The 12,443-nt window shown below is 48.7% G+C and overlaps 1 protein-coding gene; it reads left to right on the plus strand.

Moving 5' to 3' along the window:
- Positions 1-3,739: 3,739 nt before the first annotated feature.
- On the plus strand, positions 3,740-6,164 carry GSTUM_00008520001 (uncharacterized protein; the record flags this gene model as incomplete). XM_002840095.2 has 2 exons in its annotated part: positions 3,740-5,736; positions 5,800-6,164. The coding sequence occupies 2 exons, from the start codon at positions 3,740-3,742 to the stop codon at positions 5,849-5,851; spliced, it is 2,049 nt and encodes a 682-aa protein (XP_002840141.1). The 3' UTR covers positions 5,852-6,164.
- Positions 6,165-12,443: the final 6,279 nt, after the last annotated feature.

The following is a 12,443-nucleotide window of genomic DNA, read 5'->3' on the forward strand; positions in this document are numbered from 1 at the left end:
GCAGTGTTGTTGTTTGGGTAACTTTGGTATGACATGATGCTACCGGGGTTTATGAAAAGGGCGAAAGCGTTCGGAGACGCGGGTGGCTTGTTTTTTTGTTGCCAATTCCTACGAGTATCTTTTTTTAAAGTATCTGCACGCCTCAACTCCAAGATGGATGGGACTTATTGGGTGAGGTTCTTGGGTATTGCCGGATTGGCAGGTACAGTAACCTATTGTGGACCGGGAAAGTGTGTGTTAGACTTGGATGTGAATCGCTTTGTTATAATACTATTTACAGTATGCATATTATTATTATGATATTATGTGAATTTTGCCCCGCGCTTGCAGAAATTTTGAACGAAAAATCAAACCTCTAAAATTCAGCTCAAAAAAGGAAAAAACAAAGGGCAAACCCAACATAATGTGTTATGATACCAGGAATAACACCTACTCGAGTACACTCCCCTGTAGTTCGTTTTCCCAGCGTTGGGCCTCAATGGATATTTTTCAGATTTCTATCATACTTTTTTTTTTTTTTTTTGGCGCATCTTGACTGATTCACTTTCCCCTGTTTGATCCGCTTCCAGGCCCAGTGTGTTACCGGTACCGGCACAGTACTCGAGTACAGAACAACGACGTGCGGTTAGAACCGCGCCGTGGAGACCACTTCCTCTCTTCTCGGCCTCGGTTATCGAGTCGGATCGAGGGGGAGGGGGAAGGGAGGGGAAGAGAAGGGGATCCCCCCTTTTACTGTATAGTCATGACGAGTTTAACTCTTGAAACCCGAGTGGTCAATGCGGTTCTCGAGTTGAGGCTCAAGGAAGAGGAGGAAAGCTGTGCAAGTGCCCACCAGGAAAGTTGGCGAGCAGACAGCGGTAATCTACTGTAGGTTAACCTGAAAAGAAAAGAAAAAACATCTCCCGGTGCCTGTACGAGCGGGGGTTCAGGTTGTTGGGATATAAATAGTATTTTGGGTTGGACTTAGACTATCTGAGACACCGGTACTCGAGCACAAGTACACAGAACACATGGAACAGCGCTCTTATTGGCAGAAGTTCAGAGATTCGTCCAATTGCTAATCCGAATTAGGTAAGTGGTAGGCCAAGATGGGACTTGCGAGCGCCCTGAGCTCGAGTACTATTCGTGTGGTGTTAGTGGGTTTTGATCTGGCCCCAATTCCTTTGTACTTGTAGGGAGTTGAGTTCGGGGTTGCTTGCCCCTGCACAAGCTATTTCCCCTGCTCACTCAAGTTAACCAGAGCGGTCTTGAGAGTTGGACCGTGGAGCTGTTCTCCGATCAGGATCGGTATTTGGGAATAGTTGTTGCGGTCGAGTGTTGATGCGCTTCTTGTCGAGATGTTCTTTGAGGCCGGAGTGACTTGTATGCGTTGCATCCCGGATGGGACGGACAGGGCTAGAGTGCAGGGGTTGGTGGGTGGATGGAAATAGATCAGTTGGTGTTTCCAACTTGTTATCCTGCTCCATCTGGGCAGTCTTGCTGGGTCAATCGAGGATAAGTGAAGACAAGGCGGCTGAACCACTCGAGCATACAGTACCGTACTTGAGCATATTGAAGGGGAGAGAAATATTGTGAAAAGTGCCTTATTGACTTTGTGGTACCGAGCGAGGGTTACGGGAGGGACTTAAAACTGGGGTTCAACGCTCATCCATTCGGGGCTCTCTCCATCTGCGTCAGTCTTGAAGGGGGAGACACCGAGGAGACGTCGAGGAGAAGTGAAGTGAAGTAAAAGTAAAGTACTCGAGTAAAGTAAAGTGAAAAACCCTAAGATGAATGGAGCTATTCCATACCGTAGAGAATTTGGGGCACAATACCGGTATCGTACTGTACCCTACTATGCGGTACTATACGGTACTCGTACAGTACCGGTACCGGTACTTTTACTACTACATCCAAGGATGGATTTGATGGATGGAGTCGGATGGTCGTCCCAATCGAGTCATGTTTGTATGTGGGGGATGCGCCAGGAATGGAAGGGTAGGAGAGAAGGGGAGCCAATTGCGGTATTCTTAATCCTCACCCCCCCTCCCCTAACTCGATCCGTTGTGATGTTGCCCATTGTTGAGCCAGGACATGGTCGGGTGGTCATCATCATGCTCACTCGCCTGGTCGAAAAGCCTTGTCCACAGTATCATCATCATGGCTTGTGTGTATTTCGGGGTACTGGGGAGGGGGAAGTACCATGATAACGTTACAGCAATGTGGTGATGAGCGCATCGCTCACTGCCGCTACTGCCGTTAATGACTCTGGCTCTCTTGTCTGTTTGCTGGATCGGTACGAGCAACGGTACCTTTCGGGGGTTCTGAAAACTTGATCCATATGTACCGCCGGCCAATGCGGAAATACTCCGGTGTAGCTAAAGAAAGAAAACAGCAAGGCCAAAGGGGGAGAGAGGGCTATCCTTTATCAAACAAACGCTTCCTAACCTGGATCCAGAGTGTCTCAGTTGCACCCAACCATCGTGTATCAATAATAACATATTCTGCAGAAGGAGAGACATGCCAGCAACTTATAAGTAAGTCACAGTCGCGTACCGATGGGTTTCTTGTACGAGTGCATACCTCCTTCCCGCTCTTTCATTAATTTACAGTTCAAGCGTCGCTATCCGGCTTTTCCCCTTTTGTTGTCGTGGGGATAAAGGAGAGACGAAGAAGAAGAAGGAGGAGGAGGACGAGGACGAGGAAGGGTGTCAGGATACATCCTAACCTCAACTACAAGTATTCGCTGATTGATTGCTTGTTTGCCTTGCTACATATCCGCCGGCCAGATCGCGACATCCCCTTCGTTTGTGGTTCGGTTTCATTTTTTTACGGGATATCATTCACACTCCCAGATCCATACAACCCTTTACTTTTCGCCTCTCATAATTGTTTTACACCTTTTCTTAGTCGACACTCCGGTGGTCTTCTCTCACTCTAATATCTTCTGTACAAGTGCTCTCTGCGGCGTTGATCTGATCCGTAGCTTTCCCTGCTTTTTCCTTCTTTCCCTTCCTTCAGCTGTGCTACATACATACATACATACATACTCGAGTACTGTACAATTTCTATCTTACCCACCACTACAACTCGACTGGGCTCAACAACTTCCGCTGGTCCCCCGCATATGCACAAAATCTAGTTTCACTCGCGTCTGTCATTCCCTGCCGTGCCCGGAGGCTTTTAGTATTCTTCAACGATTCGTCCACGATTTTCGCCACATTTCTATTGTGCCCTAGTCCTAAACACTCTTCCCGTCCGTCCGGTCTTAACATTAACAGCTTCCCGGCCTCTGTCCACCAGGCTGACCTGCCTACCTCCCTCTCGTTTTCAGGAAGAAACAAATAATTCAATTCGATCCTCTACCTAACTCTCCCTTCTTTCACCCTTTTGAAGAAGCCTTGTTTTGGTATTAGGAGTGATGCCCTCTCTGCTTCCACTTCTTTCGTCGGGTTCGTCTCCGGCCCCTGTTGCCTTTTCTTCCCCGCCGGTCACGCCAAAGAAGATCCCGAAGAAGCTCCGTAGGCGCAATCCCCCCTCTCCTTCCTTGTCCACGAATCACCAGAGGCTGCCGTCGGCTGGGTCGTCCACTGTCTCATTACCGAAGTCCCGACCGTCATCTAGCAGGTCCACGAGCAGTAAACATGGCTGGTTCAGTGGCCCCGTAACTCCCCATCCATCCGGAGATGGACACAAAGGGGACCGGTCGCCTCAGGAATTCCATTCAAGACCTCCTCTTCCGCTTCAGCCGGCAGGCGTGATGACCCCTCCAGAATCCGGCTCTCCGGAGTTGAGGATGGCTAGGAACTTCCATGAGCAACAACATGGTAGATCGGCGTCAACTTCGCTAGTGGCAACAACTGAAACTCCGAAGCAAACGGAACTAGGGGGGAGTCTGGTACCTGCTCTAGGTCAACCACCACCGCAACAAGCGCAGCGGAGACCGCCGAACTTGCTATTAAAGAAAAATGGGAAAGAAGCTTTCAAGTCCTTTTCCTACGATATGTGTAGTAGCAGTATACCTGTTTCTCCACCTCCCTCGACCCCGCCTCCCGGCTCGGTCCAGCCTTCGTATTTAGGAACTGCACAATATCCGAATAATCTTCTCCAGCAGGCTCAGCCTGATGTGTCTCCTTCACTACGCCCAGGTCCGCCAGTGAAGGCGCAAAGTTTTACTACGCCACTGGATACGAATGTACCACCGCTTACTCCTGCTCAGCAGAGGCTTGTTGGAGGGAGAACTCCTAATGGATCGCCTATTCTTCCCCCACTTCCCTCATTTCAATCCGGTGGATTTGGTTTCGATAACCTCGACGACCCGTTTTCGAAACCGAAGCCATCGCCGACTTATCCGGGCCGGAGTAAATATAAGCCAGCTTCATTCTCCGCTCCGCCGGAACCTTCTGAGAATACTTCTACTCCACCATCACGTTGGTCGCGACAGGCCATGCCCCATCAATCCCAGCAGGTCGAGGAGCCGCAAAAATCTCAGGAATCGGAGGCCAATGAGGTCACTCCCGAACCGATGTCATTTCACGCAATCACGGCTGAAGAGCCTATCGTACTGCCCTCATCATCTGAAACATCACCTCAACCATCCCCGGAACTTAATGGCGCAGAGTTCGCCGAACCACCCCCGAAACCACAAGTGAATAGAAAGTCGAATGAAAGGGGCTCTTTCTTAGGTGGGTGGAAATTGGCGTTGATAAATTCGAGAGGTGCAAGTGCTAGCCCTGAGGATGTGAAGGCAGCTAGCCCCGACGGTGATGCGCCGGTAGGCGTTGGTGACGGTGGTGGGTGGATCCACAGGCGGAAGGGGAGCTTTTCGAGTACCCGGCCCCCAAGCGCCGAAAAGTCTAAGTATAAGCAATTCGGACAGGAGTACAAAGAATTCCGGGCACAAAAAAAGGCGGAGAGCGCTGCGTCTTCAAAGAGAACCTCAAAGCAGAATAGCGTTCCTACAAGTCCGATAGAAGGAACAGGGGTTAGTGCGATATTGGGCGGCGCCGGTTCTTCGAAGGATGCATCCGGGGAGAAAATGAAGTCTTCTGAGGCTCGTCAGATACAGCGGGCAGATGAGAGCGGCGTGGATGCGAATGAGATTGTCGGGCTCGATGTCGCAGTTAGGCAGATGAATCTACTTGAGCGACAGCTTCGATCCGGCCAGCCGTTGAGTCCACCTGATTCTAGGGACGGTGAAACTCGCCCTGTAGAATTGGACAAAGGATACCTTGCCAACTCTGAGCAGAGTAGAGCAAGTAGTTCTCTGCCATCCCCCACCGAAGGCCTGAAAGGTCAAAATCCTGTCCCCGGGCCACCACCAGCCCACAAAAAGAAAGAATCTAAGGGGAAGTCTCGCTCCCCCCTCCGTCACGAGATTGACTCCTCTTCTGCCCCTTCTTCCCCTTCAGCCCCCGTACCACCATCTACAGGGAAAGGTAAAGGCAAGGAAGTAGGCAGCAAACATGCTCAAGAAGGTTCAAAGGGCTCCTCGAGACACCCCGCGGACCCGCAATACCCCCCGCCATCAGAATACCTCGGACAAACGAAGGGCTCCGTAGCCGGGGCTGGAAGTAGTAGCTCTGCGGCGGGTCCGTCTGCCCCGTCGAAACCGGTTGCCAAGTTGTTCGTTATCTGCTGCAGATGTAAATACTGGCACGACCTTCCAAGCATAATGTACAGAGCCATGGTTGAGAATGGCGGCGCTACCAGGTGTCCGTATTGTCTACATGGCATGGAGGCTGCGTGTTGCTCTGGGTACGTAATCACTGCTCCGCCCTTCTTTTATAGTTTATGGGTTAACATAGGTCTTGTTGATAGATATACTTGCGTCGTATACATGCACCAAAAGCACCACGGTCTCGGTATTTAACGTTGGAGAAATGTGTTTTGGAGTAGTCTTTTAAAAAAGGGGGATTTTGCACATAGGGATAGAGAGCGTTCGCTTTGTAAATTTACTGCCATTTTCTTTTCTCTTCTTTTTGCTACGTGGGCTATGATGTTGGCGACTTGGGTTGGATCGAATGAGGGAATTTATAGTGTGCATACATGGCATTGTTGGAAAAGTAATGGGATTTATGGGTTCATGGGGTGTCACTCGGGAGTCTTAACTGGGGGGCGGTTTTGTGGGGGGGGGTGGCTGGGAGACGGTATGATATCAAAACAAGCCTTTTCTGGTGTTTACTTAGTAATGGAGCCATGGTTTTTTGGTATTTGGTGTTCTTTATTACGCACGGTAAGAGGGGATGAGAATTGGTGCCGTAATAGGAGATGATGGCCCGCGGTTAACTTAGGTTTTTGTAGAAACGTGTTATCCATCGAGCACAAGGGAAAAAGGCATGTTCGTTTCCCTACCGTTATAATCCGTGCCGCGACAGAAATCCGCATATCCCGCTTCCAAACCACCCCAGTGGTCAACAGCGGAAGGGGGGCCTTTGCCATCGCCCTCGCCTTCAATTCGACCTGAAAACGACTATGGTGAGTCAATGCGTATGGGTAGGAGCGAGCGCTGATGCTCGAGTTCCCAAGTGGGGCTTTTGCTAGCTGCACTGCACAGCACTCTCATAATATAATACAAAGCTAGAAAATATCAATCCCATCTCAGACCTCGCATCCACTTCTCCAAGGCAAAAAAAGTAAAAGAATTTCTTCTCCCCCCCTTTTTCTTTCTTTCTCTTTCTTTCTTTCTGCTATGATACACCGCCGATCGCTAACCTCAACCGTTAGATCTAGGGTCCAGAGTCGGATTATCATACCACTGATATCATAGCAACATTAGCAATCCCCCGCAAACCCCATCGACGAAGTCTAGGTTCTCCAATCTCCCAGTCCCCCATAGTACAGTATGATATTTATTTATTCCAATTACCCTACCCTAGAGTAGATGACGGCTCGTTCAATAATAACTCATCCCGAGCGTGAATTGAATGAAATCCCGGGCTCTTGCTGGTTGCTGCGGGGGGGTTAATTGGTTCTTGACATCTTGACCTCTAGGTGTGGTATTTCATCATGCAATGTTAATTTGGTAACAGATACTTATCATGTTGGAAGGTGGTTTTTCTTTTTTCTTTTTTTCTTTTTTTGTTTCTTGAGCGGGAGGAGCAGTGTTTTTCCGCTAAAGTCCTTGGGAGGTGGTTCAAGATATGATGTGATAAGACATTTGTTGGGGGGGGGGGTCTTGGGACACCTTTTTCTAATGGGTTTTTTATATAACATTTATTGGGGAATAGTATCATACTGGTACTTTGTACCCTTGTTGAAGTTACATAATGCTCGATGAGTATCATACCCAATTTGGCTCTGGGAGGTTACGACTGTGGGGAAACTGAGTCCCCTCCCTAGGCGTCAAATAGTAAAGAACCTGTGGTTTTATATATAGTACGTGGTTTGGATCATAAGATTCCCGGCGGGGAATAGATCTTTGCTGAGGTTCTCATGGTGTCAAATTGATTTCATCCTGCGCTAGCTATATTATCTTCACCTGCGACTTTGTTGGGAAAATGGGTCAACAAGGTGGTAAACGGAAAAGTTAGGAGTCAATAGTGTTTTGGAACTCGCAACTTTTATTTCGGATTAAATGACGCCGCCTGTCCTTTGTCACAGACATGGAGGGAGGAAGTTGTTGGGGAAATTGGCCGTGGTGGTGATAACCTAGATCTTATGTAGACTACAGTATTCCCCACAATATGGCTCGAAGCAAAGATACTTACGAACCACCTAGTGCCAAGCACCTGCTTGATGCGGGCCGCTCGTGGCGGCAATGAGACAACGTATTTCCAGATAGATGACGGGAATATAGTCAATAGTTTCGACGAGCTCCGGGGAAGGGTGCAATGCGGCATTCCCCACGAGACGCGGAGAATCCGATACCCGCATCCTATCGGCCATTGAGCGCACCGACCCGAGCGAGCTAAACACGACCGAATTCCTGCGATATGACTGTATGGCCAACGAGCGGAACGCAGGTGTAGTGCGGGCTTTTCCGGGCGACGAAAGGATCAATGTGAATGCACAAGGTGATGGTGGTTGGAGAGAGCCTTACATATAGCGGCTGGGCGCCGTGAATGGCATGTGGCGGAAATTCTCCTGTGCGACCCTCGTGTTGATGTCAACCTACGTAAAGAAATCCCTTTGCATGTCGCGGTCCGGTTAGGCAGGTTGGAGGCAGTTCGGCTGGTCTATTCCTATCGAGGGGTGGCATAAGACCCGATATCGAGAACAACAGAGGCGACTCGGTCAGAGGATTAGCACAGAGGGGATACTATTCCTATGAGATTAACGAAGCGATCTCGGGTTACGGGCTGGCAGAATGAAAGGGGAAAAAATTGTGCGCTGACCCTTCCCGCGAGAAGAGAATCGAGGGTAACTGTGGGCGCAAATGTTATTTGCGAGGGTGCTTCGGGTTCTATGGAGAGTTTGTCTCCAACCTTCTTTATTATAGTCTGTCTATGGAGGATTGTTTCACGAGTGATGCGGTATGAATTATGCACTTTTTTCTTTTTTTTCTGAAGACCTGCCCCTCGGGATAATAGTCTACTATTATACCATTATGCCCCTCACGAGAATAAGGCCTATCACACAGGTTTGTATATCAGATTAAGGAGACTGACAGGTCTATCCCTGCGATACAAACCTATGCAATCCACGATACACAATACCTGCGAAGACGAAAGTTGGTATGTGACTGCACGCCCGGCCGACACAACTGTAGATTAGCCAAAAAAAACAAAAAAAACACACAGTGGGTAACTCTACCTTGTGTAATGTTCGACCATCTAGAGAATCCACATTGGATTCAATCCCATGCGCTATACGCGCCTATCAACCTCCAGTCAAACCGCTGCCCTACATCATCATCCATTCCAGCACAATCCCCACCCTGCCGAGTGATCGGTCCGAATGTCGATCACATATTCCTAAAGACGATGAATCGGTCACTTACGATGGCATTAGACAGGATAACATTGAAGTTACAAACGACCACCTCGCCCGCCGTCGGGGCAGACGGTATGAAACTCCAATCCTTCCCCCAACCGTTCATACAGATATCATAGAAAAAACCAGGTTAATCGGAACCCATGACTTGCGCGCTTACAGCCGGTCTACCGAAAGCGATCCGTTGAAACAACGCTGGCGGAGAGCCTCTCGATTCAGCATGGTCCGCTGATGAATCCTGTTGTAATTCTTGTTTGAAGCTGTACTTCTTGCTCGATTGATGCTCTACCGGAGGGCTATAGGGCCCTATTTATGCTACAGGGGAGCGCGCTACAATCACCCATGACATGCGCTTTGTGCAAGAGAAAAGAAAAAATAAACGACAACAATACTACATAATGTAGTAGTAAAGAGAAAGGAAACACGAGCGAGGAAACTAAACTATCATAGTACCGCGATAGAGTTTCCGAGTAATCTCTGCTCTAGTCAACCGTGTAATGAGCTCAATCGCTTAATGAACCCATATCAAAATATTCTGTCGTAGTCAATGACAAAACCAATGCATATTTGGAAGTCATATTACAACAAACCCGACCAATGCCCGAGCGAGTGAGCGCCCGTGAGGGGACGACTTATCATGCGGATTCATGCTTACGCATAGCGCGCGTCTTTCGCCCGCTCCGGAGTCTCCGTACGGGCGGTGAGACAGTCGTCACGAGAATCGCAACTGTTTCGGGAGGGATACCTTGTACAATTATATCCTCTCAGTGGGGGCGTTGGGGGGGGGGGGGACTGGTTATCGCTGACCACTTTAGGGATTCAAGATGTGGGATATGTGGACCGCTACCGGAGCGGATTATAGGTAAGGTTTGACTACCTTACCGTATTTACAAGGGGCGGAAGAACAGGGAAGGCGGTCGGTCGGTCGGTCTCGGACTTTATTGGGAAGTTAGGAACATTTTACTAGATCTTCTCCTGTTCGTCGGGTTTAGGAACTTGTGCTACATCATCCCCTTGGTTGGTTGGGTATGGGAGTTTTTGGAGTGGCTTGTACTGTACATGTGACTCATGACCTCCTCTCTTGGGGGAGGGGACTGGTATGATACGTTGACATTGGAGGTTGTCTTAACCCGTCGATCGATGCATACCATGCAGAGATCTTGATGCGACTGGCGGAAAAAGGTGCTTTTTCGGCGCGGTTTCCGGAGTGTTGCCTGTTTGTCTTCACCCATTCCGACATTCCGACCGGCCAAACGAGCCATTGAATGCGCGAGACGACACAAGTAACCATCTCTCCCCCCGAGACCGATCCGGTACTGGAGATATGGAAGGGGCTTGTTGTTCGAGACCGACGGCGCGATTCGTAGCGGTGTTGGGGAGTTAATCAATCTGGCTGGTATACAGTAAAGTGTTTAACGACCAGTTGTTGCATGCGGTACGCTCGAGCCATCGTGGGACCAATGTGTCGGAGTTTCTGTCGGCATTTGTTTGCAAGCTCTAATAAGTGAGAATATGATATTATTATGTATTGTACTAAGCCTTGTTTAGGCTAGGAATAGCTTAATTCGAGCGTTATAGGGTTAGGAACCCGACCTCCAGCGTTGGATTATCATGATGGTATGCTAGTTGCACACGATAATCCAACCTTTTTCAATCACGACCAAGTAGAGCAGAAATTTCTGCACTGAAAACTGGCCGGTGCACTCGCGTGAATGACAAGAGATGCCTGATAGGGGTCGGTTTTGGCCATGGGCAAATAAATAGTAAAAGATAAAAATAACATTATCCCTACTCCGTGCGGTACAGTACTGTTCAGTACTGTACATGATGAATCCCCAGAATGTCACCGCCCGGAAGGGTTTTCCCAACTGCCCGGATCCCACCATCACGATACCGGTATCTAGGGTGCCGCTGTTGGCGGAAAACTAGGGAGACTCATTATGTACCAAAGTCGTCCGGTGGGGGGCTTGACCATCTCGAGGACCCCACCACCATCACCACCCAAAAAAAGACAGAATAATTCGGTACCAGCCCATGTGTGTGCCATGGTCTCCGCTAGTAAGTAAGCAAGTGTATAAGCTCTGAGAATGAAGGAGGATAACACAAAAATCACCGGAATACCATTCGCCAATTTACATGGAGTACCGGTAAGTTCACCATCACGCAAACGGACTCTCGATTAAGCTTTTCCCAAGGTACCCCTTCTGTAGAACTTGCCAAAATCATCTATTTTATACCATTTTAGGAAGTTCTTGCCCATCGTTAATAGCTAGGGGGGGAATATGTGCTGAAGAGTACTAAAGTTAGCACTATACAGCAGAAATGTTAAATGATCAGCACAGACTTTGTCTTGCTCGGCGAGGTCCAAAAGTCTCTCTCTAACTGACTCCGAAGGCACCGAATCTAGGTAGCGAGCAAGTTAGTAAATCTCGGAAACCGTAGGCCGTCATTATCATCACCAAAGATGAGTTTCAAGTCAGTCTTAGTGTCGAGGGACCAAGCGCCGCAAGTCACAAGATATCATTGCCTTACCTACCACCAATCAGAGCGCAATGCCAGATCCAAGGAACGAGAATCGGTGCCTTGCTCAAGTGGGATGCTCAAAAAGCGTACCGTTATCCCATTCTCCATCGTATCGTACTCGAGTACAACAATAGAAATAGAAAAAAAAGTTAATTGAGTACCCCGGCCAATTGTTACATCATAGGTGCAGAGTGGGGAATGAATGGTACTATCAACATCGGATGAGCCCAGACTATTTGGGGTAATGGTCAGTGGGAAGAAAAAGTGTGGTGTGAACACCCTAAGGTGTCGCAAGGGTGAAGGGGAGGCTGAAGGTTCACTTACCGTACTAGTATGATACTTGTATCGTATAATACTCATTTACTTGCTCCACCGCAAGGCGGACAAAATCGCTACCCATCTTTCGCGGAAAGCGCAATATGCATATTCATCGTGTCCGCATGTATTTGGTAATACGCTAATGTGCTACTTCACCTGAGGTTCGGTCGACCAATAGAGTTGCCACACATGCTCGTCCAGCCGTGGTTGTCCTACCAGGAATCATTCCTAAACCAGGTAAGGTAATGTCTGGGAGGCTAACTTAATCCATTCTAGTCTTAATCGCCCAGTACTCCGCCGAAGAGTGCGGATATCATACTATTGAGGAAAAAATATTTCCAGCCTACGGAGGTATTAGTCTACGAGTTACCATTCAGGAAATCCAGATCACCTTCTTCCCCGCAGGCGGTGCTCAAACTAATGCATCTATTCCTCTAGTAGAAGAACCATACCTTCCCCCAAGGAGCCCTTGCAACTCATACTGACCACTGGTGTCTCAAGACCCATCCAGTTATCAAATTCTAGCCGTGGAGAATACCAGAGGATCCAGGAAGCAGTTGTAGCTCTCAAGGCAGTTGCCCTTCTAAAACTTGTTTGGTCCCCGGCAACCCTTCCGACACCGACACCTATAAGAGAATAGTCCTACCCATTCGCTATCCTGGGCAGTTTAGGAAAACTAGAGACATGCA

This window comes from Tuber melanosporum (assembly GCF_000151645.1).
Source record: "Tuber melanosporum whole genome shotgun sequence assembly, scaffold_48, strain Mel28".
Taxonomy (NCBI): domain Eukaryota; kingdom Fungi; phylum Ascomycota; class Pezizomycetes; order Pezizales; family Tuberaceae; genus Tuber; species Tuber melanosporum.